General features: G+C 43.4%; 1 protein-coding gene across 2 annotated transcripts; it reads right to left on the bottom strand.

Moving 5' to 3' along the window:
* Positions 1-2,053: 2,053 nt before the first annotated feature.
* LOC115208175 (NCK-interacting protein with SH3 domain) lies at positions 2,054-21,696 on the bottom strand. 2 transcript variants are annotated; one of them, XM_029776036.1, is made up of 13 exons: positions 21,275-21,696; positions 14,344-14,456; positions 10,189-10,366; positions 9,984-10,059; positions 9,097-9,647; positions 7,503-7,673; positions 7,173-7,259; positions 6,851-6,989; positions 6,364-6,444; positions 5,922-6,050; positions 5,152-5,241; positions 4,812-4,984; positions 2,054-4,608 (listed from the first exon to the last, which is right to left on the bottom strand). In XM_029776036.1, the coding sequence occupies exons 1-13, from the start codon at positions 21,443-21,445 to the stop codon at positions 4,393-4,395; spliced, it is 2,175 nt and encodes a 724-aa protein (XP_029631896.1). In that variant the 5' UTR covers positions 21,446-21,696; the 3' UTR covers positions 2,054-4,392. The 2 variants fall into 2 exon arrangements, with proteins under 2 accessions (XP_029631896.1, XP_029631895.1); XM_029776035.1 differs by having other exon boundaries at positions 9,097-9,650.
* Between the last annotated feature and the right edge of the window lie 213 nt (positions 21,697-21,909).

Below are 21,909 nucleotides of genomic sequence, written 5' to 3' on the forward strand. Positions count from 1 at the left end.
ATAAATGCCAAAAATCCAATCTTACTGAAACATATATAACTTGTTGGCCTATCCCTCTGTACTGTTACAGATCTACTACTCACACCACTCCTCTCAGGATCCCTCCCCCTTGATCCATCATCCTCTACTTTCTTCACTGCCTCAGCGTATGACAAGTTCTGCACTACTCTAACCCTGGGAACCTCAACCTGCCTCTCTCACACGGGACATTACTGATCCCCAGCCCCATGGGCACCACTACAATTAACACATACCACTACTTTCCCCAATGTTACACATTCCTTTGTCTCATGCCCTTCTGCACACTTCTCACAACTAGGTATTTGGTATTTTATTAGGATCCCCATTAACTGTTGCAAAAGCAGCCGCTACTTTTCCTGGGGTCCACACAAAACATGAAACATAATACAGAACGACGTAATACAGATCAATAGAGAAGAACAGCTCAAGGACAGAACTACATACATTTTTTTTTAAAGGCACACGTAGCCGACATATCAATACATACACAAACTATCTAGGTCAAATAGGGGAGAGGCGTTGTGCCGCGAAGTGTTGCTTTATCTGTTTTTTGAAACCAGGTTTGCTGTTTATTTGAGCGATGTGAGACGAAAGTGAGTTCCATGCAATTAGGGCTCTATAGAATACTGTACGCTTTCTTGAATTTGTTCTGGATTTGGGGACTGTGAAAATACCCCTGGTGGCATGTCTGGTGGGATAATTGTGTGTGTCAGAGCTGTGTGTAAGTTGACTATGCAAACAATTTGGGATTTCCAACACATTGTTTCTTATAAAAAGTGATGCTGTCAGTCTCTCCTCAAATCTTAGCCAAGAGAGATTGGCATGCATAGTATTTATATCAGCCCTCTGATTACAATTAAGAACAAAATGTGCTGCTCTGTTCTGGGCCAGCTGCAGCTTCACTAGGTCTTTCCTTGCAGCACTGGACCACACGACTTGACAATAATCAAGATTAGACAAAACTAGAGCCTGCAGAACTTGCTTTTTGGAGTGTGGTGTCAAAAAAGCAGAGCATCTCATTATTACTGCCAGACCTCTCCAGTGTGTAGGAGGATCCTCCCTCCTACACACTGCTGCCACATGCCCATAAGCTTGACACCTTTAACAAGGAAATGTATTCGGCACAAAAGCTCGTACAGGATAATATCCTACCATCACTTTGTCGGCCAAAGACTCAACATCAAAACAGCAGACAACGACTCTTCTGTTTCACCACTCACGCCACCCTGTCTGCGTCGCACCAAATGGTGAGCGTCACAAATACTGGGAATCTTCCCCTTCAGTTGGTCAGCGTTCACATTTACCGTGACCCCAGTAATCACTCCACTCAATGGCGCCCTTTTCTTGAGAGCAAAACAATTCACATATCTTGGCCCCATTTGTTTAAAGTGGAGAGCCTGCTCCCACTGACCAGCAGAGAACTTCACCACACCTACCACCTCCGATACTTCGCCCTCATTCACTTCCATTTCCCCTCCTGTTTTCAACTCACTCTGCTTACACTTTCAACCATTCTTCTTTAACAAACCATCTCCCTTTTTCCCGCCATTTTCAACCGACTCAAGCTCACCCTCTTCCTCCCATTCTCTCTCTTAGACCTCCTCTGCCTCTCTTTTCCCTCCATTCCTCCTCCGTATTCCAAGTATAACGCTCCTTATGAGAATACTGCACTTCTCCTGACGTACATGTTGTTCTTGCCTTGTCAAGGGACGCCATTGCATGGAACTAACTGCCACAATCGCCGTACAATCAGCACGAACCCCTCGCGATGTAGCGTTCAACAGTGCATCCCACTTATAAAGCCTTAGTATCCCACCATAAACGCTTCATATTTTTATAGGCCTAGACTACAGTAAGAATTAAGCATTTCCTCTCACAAAATGTTTGACCCTACTTTTTCAAAATACTATTTCAAATAAATGGCAAACATTTGGTATTGCTAAATATGCATAAAAATCCTCTTGTTTTATTAAAATGTTGATATTTACCCCAAATTTGCACAGTACACTCAAAAAAAAACTGGAATACTCACTGTTCATTGAGATGTTTATTAGTTGATGGTAAACATTAAGAAAATACACTTTGTTGCGTCACCCCTCTGAACAACCATTTCAGATATATTTAATTGGGAAAATATAGTTCAGTTGGTTTTATTACTATTACACAGTCGTACCTTAAGGGACAATGGAGGCTCAAACCTACAGGGACAATGATAAAACCATACATAGTTACGAAAATAAACACAAACCGTACGTAGACACACACATGCATAGCTTTATGCATGAACACTGGATAATAAAAACACATACATCAGAGAAAATACACTCTGGTATATATGTTTATGTGTGTAAACACTTCCTTTTAAGTGTGTGTTAAAAGGTATACGTGCATCAGGATGGCCACGACTATTTTGCCACAAACACTTCCCCTATTAGCTGTAACAGAGCCAAGTAAATATAAACTATGACACAAACAGAGAAAGAGTTCAGACGGAGAGGGAGACAGTGACTCAGAGAAGTCAGTAAAGAGTGAGATTTGCTAAATAAAAATTGTGTGTCGTGCAAAACTGGTGGAAACTAAGAAGATATGCTTTGTGTCTTGTAGACTGATTCTCAGGGGTACTATAGTAAAGGGTTAAATTACAGCAGGGGGCATAGTAGAGTGCCATCCTAAGGATGGGAGACACCATACTGTGGTAACTGATAGATTTCAGACCAAAATGATCAGGGAAAAGCAATCAATCCATCTAGGTGACAAGTCCCTTAGTTAACCCCAGACTACATTAAAAAAAAAAAAATACTGACCAATTGAATCTTATCAATCCCTTATTATTTCCTATGAATAAATATCTACATTCCCTTTCAGAGAGCCATAGCTATATAGGAAGTTAGTCAAGGCTTAGTATGTAGAAGCAGCGTGTTACAGCTTGTTATTACAGTACCGTTACGTTCCATCTACAGCACAAGCAGCAGAGCAGAGTAGGAGTGGTCTGGTTCAGAAGAATTTAGAGCAGGTCATAGTTTAGCCATGCCTAGAGTGGAGGTTACTGTAGATAAAGTGTAGGGAAGAAAGCAAGGTAACAAGAAATGGCGAAAGCAAGGTAACAAGTAATGGCGAAAGCAAGGTAACAAGTAATGGCGAAAGCAAGGTAACAGGTAATGGCGAAAGCAAGGTAACAGGTAATGGCGAAAGCAAGGTAACAAGTAATGGCGAAAGCAAGGTAACAAGTAATGGCGAAAGCAAGGTAACAGGTAATGGCGAAAGCAAGGTAACAAGTAATGGCAAAAGCAAGGTAACAAGTAATGGCGAAAGCAAGGTAACAAGTAATGGCGAAAGCAAGGTAACAAGTAATGGCGAAAGCAAGGTAACAAGTAATGGCGAAAGCAAGGTAACAAGTAATGGCGAAAGCAAAGTAACAAGTAATGGCGAAAGCAAGGTAACAAGTAATGGCGAAAGCAAGGGCGAAAGCAAGGTAACAAGTAATGGCGAAAGCAAGGTAACAAGTAATGGCGAAAGCAAGGTAACAAGTAATGGCGAAAGCAAGGTAACAAGTAATGGCGAAAGCAAGGTAACAAGTAATGGCGAAAGCAAAGTAACAAGTAATGGCGAAAGCAAAGTAACAAGTTGTGCTCAGTCAGAGAATCACAGCCATAGATATTAAGGTAAATGAGGCTCATGTAGCAGCATTGCCATTGCAATAAATAGTGAGTATTAAACTAACCTCAAAGCCTAGAATGTATTATTGTCAGAGGTCTGGTTTCCAGGACACAGATTAAGCCTAGTTAATGTAGATTCTCCATTGAGCACGCTTTTCAGTCCAGAACTTGGCTTCATCTGTGTCTAGGAAACTGGACCAGAATGTTTTGTTTAATCAGTATAAATCACCTAATTTGTCTTTTCTTTGAACTGTCTTAGTAACATACTGTGAGGCCATGCCAGGTGGTGAGGAATAAGAGTGATCAAGACACATGAATAGACTGAAAGTAAGAAGACAGTATACAGCACACCAGCCCCAGGGTTTACAAGGCCCTCCGTTCACACCGCAGTTTGGTCCCTCAGTACAAGGGAGTACATTTAAAGCACAATGCAGTATGCCGTTGGGTAACACTTCACTTGAATCCTCCGTCATAAGAGCTACATAGCATTATCATAACACAATGGATGCAATAAACTGCCGTGACAGCTGGTGCTCACGCCATCTCTTATGTCATAACTGTAAAAAGTGTGACGGAGGGTTGTAACGCTCAGAAACTAAGTAGCTGACTACAGTCCTTTGTCAAACCTAGGAAGCGCCACAGTACCATCCCTCGGTATAAAGGAGACAGACTACCGGCTCATGAGTGCACACCACCCCTGTCGTATTCAGTCGTCCTAGGTGTCTCTGATCTGAGGGAATTCCTTGTAGATCTCCTGCACTATTAGCTTATCCATCTGTTTGGCCGTGGCCCCGCCCTCGTCCGCTCCCGAGTCGTCCTCTCTTAGAATCCTTTGCAGCGCGCCCTGCAGGTCGGCGAGGCGGTGCCGGTGCTCCAGGTAGTCTGTGGAGCGCATGACGGAGTGCATGAGCGCGAGGTACTCCATTCTCAACTGGGAGGAGGAGGAAAAAAAGAAAAAGATGGGAAGGTGAAAGAGAGAGAGAGAGAGAGAGAGAGAGAGAGAGCGAGAGGCCATTAACACAGTCATTATACAGCGGACATTCGCTTTCCTGTTTCGGGATGATGTCATGGCGAGGGTGCCTGCTGGCTTGTCAATGGAAAGAGGCGTGGTGTGTGTGTGTATATCAGTCTCACCTTTTCCCCAGGTGAGAGGTCAGAGATGCATCGAACAGCAATATCTATCATCACCATCATGTCCGTGCGGTAGAAGATGTTAGCAGAGTCTCGGCTGGCGAAGACATCCTGCAGGAACTTAAGAACTGAGTGTGGGGCAGGGGGAGCATGTTTAAAGACACACACAGGGTCATCTGGAGAGGAGAGAAAGACCAAGTAAGAGAGAGATAAAAAGGGAAAAAGGAAGCATAGAATGTAAAAACAGTAAACAAATGGCAAAGGAATGAGAGTGGGTTGGGGGGGGAAATGAATGAATTTAAATGTATTGAATAAAGTCCATGTTAACAAGTGTGTGCCTCACCTCCTCGGTTTAGTAGCAGCACTATTTTCTCAGAAAAGAGCTTCACGTTTTTCTTGATCAAAGTCTGCATTATCACGTTGCTGCTGGGCACTGAGAGAGAGACAGAACAGACACCTTCAAATAACACACTTCACACTACCACAAATACCACACTTCCAAGGTCAAACACACACACGGTTAAAGTAACTCAAAATCTTTCAAAAAGAGGACTCGGGTCTCCATTATCCCAAAGCATAAAGCAGTCGATAGGGAACGTTCCCGGTTCACTGTTTGAATAGCGCATTAAAGGGGCCCTTCACCATTTCTTCACCTCACATTGATTAAATACATTATTCAATTGGTATGGTGCTGCAGATCACGATGAATATGAGGCTGAAAAGAGGTTGAAAAGTGGCAATCCGCAGTTGAAACACTAACAAAGCGTTTACCCGCCAATGTTTCGGGAACAAAGCTGAGGGAGATCTATGGATGCAAGGAATGACCATCCATGATATAACGATTATAGTTTTAACCTTAATTTGAGACTACAAAGTGTATGTTTACTACTACTGTTGTTTACAAACATTGGAGTAAAACAAGCTTATATTCTGGGTTCTGACGGGGTACGATAGTTGAACTAAGCTCGTCATGAGGCGTTTATAAGTTATGTTCGTCAGGAATCAATGGGTACATATTAATCATTTAGAAGTGAAGTCCAAAATGGATGCAGCAACTGCAGATGGCTAAAAACATGAAGGTGTTTGCTCTGTCTAAAGCCTCTGTCGACTCACCTGTGAGATGCAGGTTGAAGGCCAGGATGAGGTTGACGCAAAGGTCAGGGAGTTGTTCCGTGGGGTCAGAGGGAAGACCCTCCTCTACCACATCTAGCAGGAACTGAACAAAGCTAGCGTTTAAGTGCTCTGCGCAGGGAGACAGACAGACAGACAGACATAGACAGAGACAGACAGACAGAGAGGAGAAAATGTAAATTCTATCAATCAATCAATATATACATTTTGGACTTTTGTTTCTATAGCTGATACATTTGGCTTTTAAAGCAATATTGTGGTGATATTTAAAGGGGTTAGGGGATATTGCATGTACCATAGTGGGGATATTTAAGGGGGTTAGGGGATATTGCATGTACCATAGTGGGGATATTTAAGGGGGTTAGGGGATATTGCATGTACCATAGTGGTGATATTTAAAGGGGTTAGGGGATATTGCACATACCATAGTGGTGATATGGCACCTGCTCCCCCATAGAGAAGATCATAGTCAGGACCAAGGCTGTGTAGCACATCTTCTGATGCTCTAATGAAAGAGATACAGGCACACACACACACACACACATTAATGAAGGAGATACAGGCACACACACACACATTAATGAAGGAGATACAGGCACACACAAATTAATGAAGGAGATACAGGCACACACACATTAATGAAGGAGATACAGGCACACACACATTAATGAAGGAGATATAGAGGGGCACAGATATGCTGAATAATAGAGGCTGAATCAGAATGACATAAGGAAGGACACAGAGGTCCCAAAGAGAGAGAGAAGAGAAAGAGATGGATGCCAGAGGAATAGATGGATACATTAGAGAGAGAGAGAGAGAGAGAGAGAGAGAGAGAGAGAGAGACGGGCAGACGGAGTGAGACGGAGAGAAAGGCAGAAAAAGAAAGAAAGAAAGAGGGGAGGCCTCCTCACCCTGTGTGTCAGTCTGCAGGTCTCTGGCCAGCTCCATGGGCAGGATGGAGTTGAGGAGGGTGGAGATGAGGGCAGAGTCCAGGCTACACATCGCCCCAAACACCTTGAGCAACAGCAGGCGTAGAGACACTCGGTGCTCCTGCACAGTGGCACAGGAAGTAACACACAGTTACACATCGCTTACAACGTGCCAGTGAGACGTCACTCAATCTATGATAATGAAGTACATTCCTAGCACCAACAACACATTTAACAATAGTGCGGTACTCTTGGGTGGGCAACAGGAGAACAGTAGCGGCAGTGTGGGAGTAGAATCTCTTACCATCTGATAGTAGGACACTAGCGACAGCACCGGCTCAGAGTGGTTGACCCTGCACATCCTCTTACACACCACTGGATCTGCATCCGTCTGGACGGACACACACACATACACACACACACACACTTCCTTAGATTCAACAATTACCAAAGGTCTCAGTGGTCCTCTCACATCAAACCCCAACAGGTAAGCAAGGAAAGTGTTTGGCTCCGTCCCAAGCAGAACCCTATTCTCCATATAGTGCGCTAAACAGGAAATAGGGTGCCATTTTGGACACATCCGTTATCCAGGTACCAGCCCTGAGTCAACGGTCCCCGAGTTCACGCGTCTCACCAGTATCTTCAGCAGCTCCTCAAGGTAACATGCGATGAGGGAGTGGTCTTCGTAAAGGGCCCAGCTGCGCTGCTGAGAGTCGTCGACGTGACGGGCGAGGTCGCCTAATATGACCTCCAGGCGCTGTTCATCGTGACACACTTGTCCCTGAGGCAACGCAGATCTCTGATCCTACGGGGAGAGGTATGTTACGTGCACGTGGAATCTGTTTGACCTGCCAAAGAGCCACTTCGAATGGAAACATTGTCACAATTATAGTCGGTATAAAGAGCATTGTAGTTTGCAGGCTTTCCGGGTTTCTTTGTGTACAGTTTCTCGTCAGGCGCGGATGTATAACGTGCGCATTTGACCACGTCACTTCCTAGAGCAGGGGTCGTCAACTAGATTTCAGCCGCGGGCCGATGCTTTCTTGAGTGGATGGTCAGGGGGCCGGTATATAATTTACAATTCATTTGTTGACCGCAAATTGACGGCAAGAAGCCCAAACATAAATAATATTTTGACCAAAATGTAATAATTTGATACAACAGTAGCTAGGATGGGGAGAAGTCTGTCCACAATAAAGCGCTACTCTGCCTTCTTAAACAACACTATCAACAAGGCAGGTCCTACAGGCCCTAGTTTTGTCGCACTGGGACTACTGTTCAGTAGTATGGTCAGCTGCCACAAAGAGGGACCTCTGAAAATTACAATTGGCTCAGAACAGGGCAGCATGGCTGACCCTTAAATGTACAAGGAGATCTAACATGTAAATCTCTCCTGGCTCAAAGTGGAGGAGAGACTGACTTCATCACTACTTGTTTTTGTAAGAAGTGTTGACATGCTGAATGCACCGAGGTGTCTGTCTAAACTACTAGCACACAGCTCGGACACCCATGCATGCCCCCACAAAACATGCCACCAGAGGTTTCTTCACAATCCCCAAGTCAAGAACTGAATCTGGGGGGCGCACAGTACTACATAGAGCAGTTGAATCAGATTTCAAAAACAGATAAAAATACACCTTATAGAACAGCGAGGACTGTGAAGAGACACACATACACATGATACGACACACGCTCTACAGTACACACACGCACACATGGATTTTGTAATGTAGAAACGTGATAGTAGAGTAGTGGCCTGAGGGAACGCACTTAATGTGTTGTGAATAGTGTTATGAAAAATGTAATGTCATGTAATATATTTTTTCTTGTATATAACTGCTTTAATGTTGCTGGACCACAGGAAGAGGGAGCCTTAAATGGGGAGCCTTAATACAAAATACACATTTCAAATCTTGATTACATTTGTATAGGATCACATATAATCTCTATTATGTGGGAATACTTTGGAACAGATTTCCAAAATTATAATCACTTTGAGCTGATTTGCTGTTGTTTTTAAAGTCGTTTATGTCCAACAATAAAAATGAAAAAAACAAAAAACAATTGCTCTGAAAACTTTAAATCACTGCAGCCCAAATTCGGTCAGCGGGCTGCCAGTTGGAGAACCCTGTTCTGGAAGGTGTGGTTATAACACAGTCCTAACATGAAATTCCATATGTTGGAGCAAGTTAGTTGACATCCTACAACTACACGGTTACATGACTGACCTTGCTCTCTACCAATGAGAGGAGGACCTTCTCTAAGGCAGAGGAGGCTTGAGGAAGGGTGGTCTGCAGGTGACCCACGACCACCCCCACCGCCACCCGAGACAGCTCGTAACTCAGGCCTGTGTTGCTCCGAACCAGCTCGATAAGCTCCGCCCCTGTTGTCCCGGGGACAGGCTCTGAGTGAGAGGGGCTGCCGGGGGTGCTTTCAGCGACAGAGGGCGGGGCAAGAGGCCAGTCGGTTTCTGTTTGGTCCTCGGTGCTGGGCTGTGGTGGTGGAGTGGGCTGTGGTGGTGGAGGTTGGGGGGCATGGCCCTTCTTTGAGGGAACTGGCTGGGGAGAGGGGGTAGAGGGGGGCAGGTCGTCTGGAGGATGGGGTGGGGGCTTCACACGGCTTGGCACTGGGGGCGGGGTGCTGGCAACGCTTGTCAGGCTGACATCAGAGGACACCACCGAGTGGGAGGAGACAGAGTCCAGGGAGGCGGAGCTGACCGAGGGGGACAGGCCAGTCCCGGCAGGAGGGGCAGGGCCAGGAGGAGGAGGAATGGAAAACTCTGCTGAGAAAGAGAGAACAAGGAAAACTAAGGAAGTGCGGGAGAGGATAGAGTCAGTGTAGAAGTAATGTTGCAGTAGATTGCATGAGTAGTGTGTATGTGTGTGCGCTTGTGTGTGTCCGGATAGAAGATGAGTAGCTCTAGCTTCCCTGTAGCTCAGTTGGTAGAGCATGGTGTTTGCAACGCCAGGGTTGTGGGTTCGATTCCCACGGGGGGCCAGCACAGAAAAGAAATGTATGAAAATGTATGCATTCACTACTGTAAGTCGCTCTGGATAAGAGCGTCTGCTAAATGACTAAAATGTAAATGTCTCCATGGTGATGGTGAGACAGTCACCTGGGCGTCGGCTGGCTCTTTGTTTCTCAGGAGGGGGAGGGGTTATGGGTGCTGCACGGCGGGGCTGAGGTGGCACCTGCAAGAGAGAAGAGTAAATCAGAGTAAATATCAGGATATTTATGTGCATGCACTTGTCTCAGGTTCCTCAAAATATGGACTATGAAGGATTCTTGCTCAGGTGTGTACGAATACTAGTCTGCAATACCTGGTAAAGCCCTTGAACATTGTCGGTACTCTCTGACAGGGTGCGGCTGACCCCATTGGGTGGTTGAGGGGTGTGGCTGAGGGACAGTTCACTGGTAGATGAGGGCAGGCCCTGCTTGTGACTGGATGGAGTTGGACTTCGCCTTGACAGGGTCTCCTTCCTGTGATGGATCAACTTCCTGTTCCAGACAGACACACAGAGAGAGAGAGCGAGAGACAGTGGCTATGTCTGAAACGGCATTTAATACTACTAAAATAGTGGACCAGGCTATATAATGAATAGGGGGCTATTTCAGATGCAGCTTATGAAGATAACTGATCACAATGCAGAAGATGGACCAATCAGGAACCTGCAGCGTGACGGTTCTACATAGCGACCATTCCATACCAGACAACATGAGACTAGTTTGCATGCGTGGTTGTGTATGGCATAACAATAGGAGCAGGGCCGTGCACAGACCTTTCAGGGGACAGGTGCTCTAAATGCCTCAGTCGCCAAAACATTATTTATTTTTACATAGGCCAATTTATTTCTGCAACACACTCACTCATCATCACAAATTGTAATCAAGCTAGTTTACAGTGCCTCCTAAAGACATTATTGACATTGTGAAAAAAAGGGTGGGCTCACTTACGGAAAAAACATCTGTATTTGACGTGTACACATGTACACATGTTTTCATGTGATCTTGTGTGAAGTTAATGTGATAACACGTGACAAAAATGTCAAGCAACGTGATAACATGAAACTACATGTGAAAGCGGGTCTGATTTCATGTGAAATCAAGTGATTTTCCACACGTAAAATCATGTGGTTTTTCTGTAAAGTCCATCAGCTGATCATGAGACAATTTCTTTTACTGATTGCGATTTACCTCTGCGTTATTCCACTTCAAAAAGCACAAGAAATAGGATTTCGACTCCCACCATCTCAGATTGTTCTAAAATAATTTTGGTAGTTAGAAACAGATAAGACTAGAATTCCTTCAACATTATTTTATAGAAATATATTTTGATCTCTGAGAAATTAAGCTAAATGATTTCACACAAATTGGCCCTTTTCATTTATAGAATTGATATAATATTTAATAAATATAGTAACTAACATCCGATTTGGACAAAAATTCTTCCTAACAATGAGTGAGACATGAGTGAGACCAAAAGAAATGGCAAAAGCCACCCACGGACCCACCACACCAAGCCCACCCCAACGGCAAGTATACAATATAAGTTCTCTGTTTGACAAGTAGAGTCGTGGCCAAATGTTTTCAGAATGACACAAATATTAATTTTCACAAAGTCTGCTGCCTCAGTTTGTATGATGGCAATTTGCATATACTCCAGAATGTTATGAAGAGTAATTAGATGAATTGCAAAGTCCCTCTTTGCCCTGCGAATGAACCGAATGCCCAAAAAACATTTCCACTGCATTTCAGCCCTGCCACAAAAGGACCAGCTGACATCATGTCAGCGATTCTCTCGTTAACACAGGTGTGAGTGTTGACGAGGACAAGGCTGGAGATCACAATGTCATGCTGATTGAGTTCGAATAACAGACTGGAAGCTTCAAAAGGAGGGTGGTGCTTGGAATCATTGTTCTTCCTCTGTCGCCCATGGTTACCTGCAAGGAAACACGTGCCATCATCATTGCTTTGAACAAAAAGGGCTTCACAGGCAAGGATAGTGCTGCCAGTAAGATTGCACCTAAATCAACCATTTATCGGATCATCAAGAACTTCAAGGAGAGTGGTTCAAAAGTCCAGCAAGCACCAGGACCGTCTCCTAAAGTTGATTCAGCTGCGAGATCGGGGCACCACCAGTGCAGAGCTTGCTCAGGAATGGCAGCAGGCAGGTGTGAGTGCATCTGCACGCACAGTGAGGTGAAGACTTTTGGAGGATGGCCTGGTGTCAAAAAGGGCAGCAAAGAAGCCGCTTCTCTCCAGGAAAAATATCAGGGACAGACTGATATTCTGAAAAAGGTACAGGGATTGGACTGCTGAGGACTGGGGTAAAGTCATTTTCTCTGATAAATCCCCTTTCCGATTGTTTGGGGCATCCGGAAAAAAGCTTGTCCGGAGAAGACAAGGTGAGCGCTACCATCAGTCCTGTGTCATGCCAACAGTAAAGGCATCCTGAGACCATTCATGTGTGGCGGTTGCTTCTCAGCCAAGGGAGTGGGCTCACTCACAATTTTGCCTAAGAACACAGCCATGAATAAAGAATGGTACCAACACATCCTCCGAGAGCAACTTCTCCCAACCATCCAGGAACAGTTTGGTGACGAACAATGCCTTTTCCAGCATGATGGAGCACCTTGCCTTAAGGCAAAAGTGATAACTAAGTGGCTCGGGGAACAAAACATCGATATTTTGGGTCCATGGCCAGGGATGTCCCCAGACCTTATTCCCATTGAGAATTTGTGGTCAATCCTCAAGAGGCGGGTCGACAAACAAAACCCCACAAATTCTGACAAACTCCAAGCATTGATTATGCAAGAATGGGCTGCCATCAGTCAGGATGTGGCCCAGAAGTTAATTGACAGCATGCCAGGGTAGATTGCAGAGGTCTTGAAAAAGGATGGTCAACATTGCAAATATTGACTCTTTGCATCAACTTCATGTAATTGTCAATAAAAGCCTTTGACACTTATGAAATGCATGTAATTATACTTCAGTATTCCATAGTAACATCTGACAAAACTATCTAAAGACACTGAATCAGCAAACTTTGTGGAAATTAATATTTGTGTTATTCCCAAAACTTTTGGCCACGACTCTAGTATAAAGCTGTGGCTTGGTGTATTGTTTATTGATACTACACTGAACAAAAATATCAATTAAACATGTAAAGTGTTGGTCACATGTTTCATGAGCTGAAATAAAATATCCCAGAAATGTTCCATACGCACAAAAAAGTGTATTTTTCTCACATTTTACATCTCTGTTAGTGAGCATTTCTTCTTTGCCAAAATAATCAATCAACCAGACAGGTGTGGCATATCAAGAAGCTGATTAAACAGCATGATCATTACACAAGTGCACCTTGTGCTGGGGACAATAAAATGCCTCTCTAAAATGTGCAGTTTTGTCACACAACGCCGAAGATGTCTCAAGTTTTGAGGGAGCGTGAAATTGGCATGCTGACTGCAGGAATGTCCACCAGAGCTGTGCTAGAGAATTTAATGTTCATTTCTCTACCATTTGCCATCTAAAACGTTGTTTTACAGAATTTGGCATTACGTCCAACCGGCCGTCGTGTGGGCGAGCGGTTTGGACAAACTGAATTGCATTCATGGAGGACTGGCTTGACTTGCGAGGATGACCACACAATTTATTTTCTACATGAGCAAAAGCTATTGGTTTTCTACCCAATGTTGCAACAAAAAAAATTGTGATCCACTTAATAAATACAAGAGACCAGTAAAATTGATAAAAAGGTGTGGCAGTAGCAGGAACAGCAGCATCTAGTGGGCAAAACGGTGTACTTTCACTAATTTATGAGGGGAAATGCAAGCGACTTCAATAGCTAATTTCTCTGAACGGGGGAACATCCTTAAATTCACTGAGATTACATAGTATGAATAAACAAAACTCCAAGCAATACGCTACTTGTCAAACATAGAGAACTGATACTGTATACTGGCCGTTGGGGTCCGTGGATGACTTCATTGTTATGAAGAGGTTTGTTCCAAATCGGATGTTGGGTACTATATTTATTGAATATTATATGAATCCTATCAATTGAAATGTCCAATTTGGGTTCAATCAATTAGCTTATTTCAAATTGTCTTTCAACAAATTTAGCAGGAATGCTTATCTTATCTGTTTCTAACTACAGAAACCATTTCAGAACAATCTGAAATGGTGTCATGACTTGCTGAAATGACATGAAACGACTTGACGATGACTTGCGGGCAGTGGGTTCCGAACAAAAATGACCAAAACGTTTTTTTTTAAATAAAACTTTTGGGGGGGAATTTTACTACCACTGAAAAGGGCACTTTGGAGACTGTAAGGGCAAAGGGGCATGTGTTCTGCACAAGTAGAGCCCTATCTGTGCACGTGCCTGAATGTGAAAATGTGTGTGCGTGAGTGTGTGTGTGTGTGTGTGTGTGTGCATCTGTGTGTGTTTATGTGCATGCTAATGTTGCACTCACTGTAGCACATCTCGCTGCTCCAGGTTGTATTTGCCCCCGTTCTTCATGGCCACGTTATGGATCCCTTCGATGGCCCTGTCGATAGACTGTAACACTTCATCCTGCTCCGGAGCCTGAAGAACAGAGGAAAGGAGGGCAGAGAGAGAGAGAGAAAGAGAGTGAAATATTCATAATCAGCATTCATGATTATGAAACTGGAAACAAAAACAAACAAAACATTTGGCCGGAAGGCAAAATGGGACTCCGGGCGGAAAATCTAGTTATCTAACCAAAATCAAACCCTCTTGAACTGGAACATACCTACAACACGACCCAGACAGGGACACACTCGGACAGACACAGCAAATCCTGCTGCACAGTCAGAGAATCCACACGGAATATCGATCTGTTTCAGCATGGTTTCATTTGACTGATTCGTCAGATGAAATTTCAGCAACACACACTCAGAAACAAGCAGTTCACACCGACTCAATAAAAGTGCATGGAAGCATCCGTCTGTGTGCCTATGTCATCATATGGGATGCTAGCCTTGATCGTGACTCTCAGTTCCATTACATTACACATAAGAGTCATTGGAGGAAGGTGTCTTCTGTATTTATTTTATTTTTTTAAGAGCCCTGGCGCTAGGTTTGAACATTAACATATGTCGCTTGCTGTACGCTTTTGGAAGCATAAGGACCTTCTCTTTCATATCGGCGAGAATTAACTTTCAAAAAACAAAAGGTTACATTGATACACACCTTTATAGAGTTACGGTTAGTGTTCCCACACGGCCATATATATCCATGTTACGGCGCGTGTTTGCGGAAGACAGACGGGAGACAGAGGGACCACCTGTGCTAATTAGCTATCTAGCATGCTCCCAACACCTGTGTGTAACGGAAGAAGGCCAACAGAAATGTGTTGTCACTGAAAAATACGTTTGGCTACAACTGTGTTCAATCCGGTTAAAACAGTGTACAGTAAGTGTATATTTTGCATTTGTGAAATTATTTTGATGTGATATGAAAGTAAAGGGCTTTATGTTTCTAGAATCGTATCGCAATAGAGAATTGATTCACGTTTAGATGGAGGATATGGCTAAGGAACAAAAAAATACCCATCAAAATCCGGCAGTTTAAGCTAGAGATATATGCGTCTCAATCTACTGCATCTGCCAATGTCGGCCTTCCGCATCTGCGGTCGAAGTTCGCCGAGCTACAGCGGTGTTTGCCAGACCATGAAACCAGTGGCGATTTTAGCATGTAAATCTTGGCGGGGCAAACAAACAAAAACATTTTGGGGATGCATGCCAGCAAAGCAACTACACTACACAACACTAAACGATAGATGAATTGCACTATAACAGTGACAAACGGTGCCCACAAACTGTTAGGATCTACATAAAGCTGTCCCAACACCTTACCACTGCTACACCTGGCTATCAGCGGAGCCTTGTCTGGCAACGAAACAGTTCATTCAGACTAATTTACTTAGCTGATATGGCTGACTTGCTTAAACAAATGTGGTTTCTACTGACAATTGAGATGTACAAACTATGACATAAGGGAACGATGAGCGCATAAGAGGCAACACGTAACTTCGATCAAGACATTAATGAGCGAGCTAGGAGGGACGTAGTCAATATAACTATTTGTTCAGCACTTTTGAAATGTACAGCAACAGAATTCAGAACATTGGGCGTTCTTACAGTGTTCTCCCTGTACACCAAGTTCCCGATTTACAATTCTGAGATGGATGACCATTCAAAACGGACTTTCCCAGTTGGAGCTAGTTTTTTCCCCGAGTTCCCAGTTGTCTTGAACTCACTGAAGTCAGATTTCTTAGTTCAGAGTCAACAGTTGTTTTGAGCGTGGCTGAAATCATGCTGGATTGACAGCATGGCCAATGTTGAATGTTTAGAATTTTAAACTTGGAAAAGAGAATTGGGACCACACATCCACTCCACCGAATAGCAGGCTAGTGATTGCTTTGCAATGCTTGCAGTTAGCCTCTGATTCCTTACAAACCACTCATTGTTGAATTTGCGATTTTCAACTTATTGTGTAATGTTTATGTCCAATGGCTGATGAGCACTGATGCGTTTTATCTATAATTGTTCTTCATATGACAAGGATTAAAAAGGATTTGTCAATAGATTGTTGACTTGACTCATAATGATGACTGCTAGCTAAGATTTTGAAAGTATGATGTTAACATCAGTCCAATCAAAGCTACAGTAGATATAACATGATTTTACATTTTATCTGTGGCCAATGACCTTGAGCCTTCTTGGATGGTCACTTCTAATGTAACTCTATGGCAGCACCCAAGGGGCTTGAATTTTCGAGGTCTACCCTTAGATTTGGCAGTGAGGTAGTGTCCCCATGAGTGACAGAACACTGAGCCAATCACGGTGCATCTAGAGAACATTACCAGCCCCTACGCTCTGTATTTTCCCCTGGCTGCTCCACGCCCATACAAAGCACTGAGCTAGGCTGAAACACCTACCTTACTCAAGAATGCAAAAAAGAGACCATGTTTGTATGGAGGGTTTATAAACTCAATGATTCCAAAAAATTGTTACGAATTCAACTTAAATTAATTGACTCTTCACATGGGATGATTTCACTGAACAACAAAAGAAAGGGAATATTGAATGATCCCAATGATCCATCGCATCTCCCAAAAACAATTTCAACATAGATCTGTAAAATGATAGTCTAGAAACTAAAGCTTTGGTTGTCTTCCTCTCAGGCTTCCATGTATTCTCCCTGGACCTCCTCAATGTCCACCTCTTGAACATCAGACTCTGAGGCCTCATCTTCACCGTCACTTTCCAACCTTGTTGAGGATGGCTCGTTGTCAGGCTCAAAAAGCCTAAAATTGCCCGGATGCCCACCAATTTTCAACCCTTGTATTGGTCAGCCTGGTGTGTGTGTTCCCAAACAAGGACCAGTTGCGCTCTAAGGCGGCTGATGTTGGTGGGATTTAGAGGATGATGGAGGCAACAGGGGAAAGAGCCTCAGATCCACAAAGTCCCTTCCACCAGGTAGCTGATGAGATATGTCGGCATGACTGCCATATTGCATCTCCATCCCAAAGCCCTTGCTTGGAAGTGAACTTCGCCAGACTGCCAAGAACCTTGCCCTTATCCAGGCCAAGGAGGCAAGACACGGTAGTGATGACACTATAGGCCTTGTTGATCTCTGCACCAGACAGGATGCTCTTGCCAGCATACTTGGTGTCCAACATGTACGCTGCGGCGTGTATGGGCTTCAGGCAGAAGTCTTCATGCTTTTTGGCGTATTTCAGAACTGCAGTTTCCTCTGCTTGGAGCAACAGTGAAGTGGGCAGGGCAGTACAGATCTCTTACATCTGCAAGCAGAGTCTAAACATCAGACAGGATGGCATTGTCTCCCTCAATCCGTGCAATGGCTACTGCTATAGGTTTCAGGAGTTTCAGGTTGCTTCCCACTCTTTCCCAAAATACATCATCCAGAAGGATCCTCTTGATGGGGCTGTCTATATCGGCAGACTGTGATATGGCCATTTCTTGGAGAGACTCCTTCCCCTCCAGGAGACTGTTAAACATGATGACAACACCACCCCAACGGGGGTTGCTGGGCAGCTTCAATGTGGTGCTCTTATTCTTCTCACTTTACTGCTATAACTTGATGACCCTTCACATACCTAACCATTTCCTTGGCTCTCTTGTAGAGTGTATCCATTGTTTTCAGTGCCATGATGTCCTTGAGGAGCAGATTCAATGCATGAGCAGCACAGCCAATGGCTGTGATGTGATGGTAGGACTCCTCAACTTTAGACCAAGCAGCCTTCATGTTCGCAGCATTGTCTATCACCAGTACAAATACCTTCTGTGGTCCAAGGTAATTGATAACTGCCTTCAGCTCATCTGCAATGTAGAGACCAGTGTGTCTGTTGTCCCTTGTGTCTGTGCTCTTGTAGAATACTGGTTGAGGGGTGGAGATGATGAAGTAAATTATTCCTTGCCCACGAGCATTTGACCACCCATCAGAGATGATTGCAATACAGTCTGCTTTCTCTATGATTTGCTTGACCTTCACTTGACCTCTGTTGAACCCTGCATCCAGCAAATAAGTAGATATATGGTTGGAGGGGTGTATGCTGGGCGAAGAACATTCAGAAATCTCTTCCAATACACATTGCCTGTGAACATCAGAGGTGAACCAGTTGCATCCACAGCTCGAGCAAGACATTCATCAGCATTTCTCTGACTACGTTCCTCCATTGAGTCAAAAAAACGTTTCATTCCAGGAGGACCATGAGCTGTTGCTATCGATAAGGTGTCTGATTCATCATTTTCCCCTCGAATAGAAGTAGAGGGACTTTTGTCAGAGGTTGCTTGTTGTGAGCGCTGATAGACCTTTATGCACTTGGCCAGATGTGTTGCATTCTTCACATATGATTTGGTGCAGTATTTGCAAATGTACACAGCTTTTCCTTCTACATTAGCTGCAGTGAAATGTCTCCACACATCAGATAGTGCCCGTGACATTTTCCTGTAAAGATTAGGAAAACATTTGTAAAAAAAAAAGCAAATACAATTCCATGTACAGATAAATAGTTAGCAGTTAGATTAAACAACTCCTTTGTAAGATAAATGTTTTAAAATGAAACATGTATGGAAACAGGTGAAATAACACTCCTAAGTTAGCAGGCTCAAGCAAGCTAAAAACCACATGTTAGCAAAAACCAACTAGCAGAAATTGTTAACAAGCTAGAAATGATTTAAACACACTTTGCTGTAGGCTACTATTTACTAGTTAACAAAAAATTATGTATGTCATAAATATATTTACCCCACCCAGTCTTGTAATCAAAACTTACCAGAAAGCATGTAGTCCTTGGCTCAGATAGTGTAGTAGTGTGGGCTCAATAGCATCTCTTTAGTGTGCAAGATCTTGAGAATCAGCTGTATATGTGATGTAAGAGTGCACTGCACATGTAAAGGAGGAATGCACTGCGCATGCAGAGGGTTGCAATTACATTGAATTGGGGATAGTTTAACCAAAATATGCCCCAAGACCTAGAATTGCCTTATGTGTATCCCACAAAAAAGGTTCACTGTTATAAGCTAACTTTTATGATGAATTTAAGCAAAATTCCTGGGCTTAATTTCCGGAAATTTCCCGGATAGTTTCCAACCCTTTGCAACCCTAAATATGACTCAACTGTGGAAAGGGGACACTCTCACGAACACGATGGTGTTCTCCGTTTTCAGTGTCACGAGATTAGTCTGAAGGTAACCCATACAAAGGAATGGAAGTATGGAGGTAGGTTTGTGTCCACAAAAATAAGAGGTTAAATATGTATCCGAAAAAACTAAAATATTTCCTGAGCCATTTATGAATGTGTTATTCAATGCGTTTCTACTGGCTATAGTAGTAGTTTTCTATACCTAAGGGGTCCTAGAATTCAGTTTTTTAAGGAGCAACGGTAGGCTCCTTAAGAGTACATCTCGGGCTAATGGATGCATGCATGAAACTGTGAGAGTAGCTGTATTCTGTCACAATCTAAGCATAGCTCTAACTCAGGGGTTCGCAAACTTTTTCACTAGGGACCCCCCTTCCAGCATTGGGGAACATCTCACGCTCCACCTGCCGCGCAAGTGCCAAGTCTATTTTTATGGGCACAAGCACTGTTCATGCCACAAACTGTTCACACCTCTCTTGTTAGTGGAAAACATTTTGCAGGTTTAAAGCTTATTTGCTGCAATTCTACCCATTTTGTCATGGGGTACATAGAAAATGTTTCAGTTTCAAAGCTACATTTCTTGCAATTCTAAGTATTTTGCCATGTCTCATGTGATATGAGTGACCAAAAAATTACAACAATATCTATGGGCAAAAAAACTAAATAAAAAACATTAGCTGACATGGGCTTGTTGATCTGCACATTTCTGACAAGTTATAAACAGCTCTCTAAGGAATGCAACTAATAACATGAGAAGAGGAACTGATGATGCAAAACCCAAATTCGAAATTGCGGCTTGTGCATTCTACTATTACAACTTTCTAACTGACCTAGATTTGGCACAGTTAATTCCCTTACAGTTGTATTTGTGTTATGTGATTAAAAGCAATTTATCATATGTACTGTACTTGCTCTAATCTCATATCAGTCACGAGAGCTGAGATGCGCGTGACACACACAAATGGCAGATGCTGCGCCACATTTTCATGCATTTTTGGCTTATATCGCAACGACCCCTGCGGTGCACACCCAGATGGCATTGCGAACTTGCCAAGCCTCTCTCATTAACCCATTTGAAACATTTTGATTTATTCTAAACATATTTTTGTTAACATGTAAACGTTAGCATAGCGTATTGAATGTGGAAAATACTGTTTAATAATGAAGCAAAAAATTCTAGTATGATAATGCTTACATTCTGTTTTACTCATTTCATATGTATGTTCTGTATTCTATTGTACTGCATTTTAGTCAATGCCACTCTGGCATTACTCGTCTTAATATTTATACATTTCTTAATTCCATTATTTTACTTTTAGATTTGTGTGTATTTTATGAGTTGTTATATATTACTGCACTGTTGGAGGTAGGAACACAAGCACTTCGCTACACCCGCAATACAATCTGCTAAATATGTGTATGTGACCAATACATTTGATTTGATTCATGAGAAACAACTGAGGCACAGGCAATGCAGTAGAGCAAAATGCTCTGTCTCACGTCTCCCATTCAGGGAGAACCGTCACATGAAAGTCACAAAAGTAACTGAAGTGAGGTCTGTTGGAATGCACGCACCAATTGGACCTCGCCTCCTCGTTCAAATTCTCTGTGGTCCACTCTTTTATCATGCTAACAAGCTAGCATGGAGGACCTGCTTGTCAAAACCCACGTCCCACTTTCACTAATCGAGAAAGTGAAAATCCGTTAAACATACCTGAATCCTTTCGATGTAAGAAGCGGGAACGTAGCCGGTTTCGCCCGAACTGCAGCGCGAGCCGAGCCACCAGTGTTTGTTGCTGCGTTCCAGGATCAGAAAGCCCTCCCCGGCCCCGAAGTGGAGCGAGTTGGGCTCCGCGGATCGGAAAGCATACAGAGACCGATACATATTTATTCTGTTTTAAATCCCTTGTAATTCCTAAAAACACCGATATGACTGTTTCAGCAAATGCACAATTAGCTAGTTCAGTAAATAACTGATGTACCCAGTCTAAGGTAATTTGAAATAGATATTTACGACTTCGCGATTGATTCTCCTGCTTTCTATTTACATTGTAAAATCCAATTTGCGACTTGACCGTTTCAAGCTTGTCCCGTAAACACAGTAGGGGCGCGCACGCACCCACGCAGAATAACACACAAGCGGGCACGCCTCTTTGGTATTCAGGCGAATTCATCAATGGCAGAGCTGTCGGAGGAGGCTTCTCGTCCTATCGCTCTTTGTTGTTGTTGTTGTTTTGCAATATAATTCCAACGTATGCAAGCTTGCTTCACATGTGTATCAGATTTAGGGCCATAATTATGACTGTCCATCCTATCATGTTCCATTGGAGGACATTATTAGATTAGAAA

This window comes from Salmo trutta, chromosome 14 (assembly GCF_901001165.1).
Source record: "Salmo trutta chromosome 14, fSalTru1.1, whole genome shotgun sequence".
NCBI lineage: Eukaryota > Metazoa > Chordata > Actinopteri > Salmoniformes > Salmonidae > Salmo > Salmo trutta.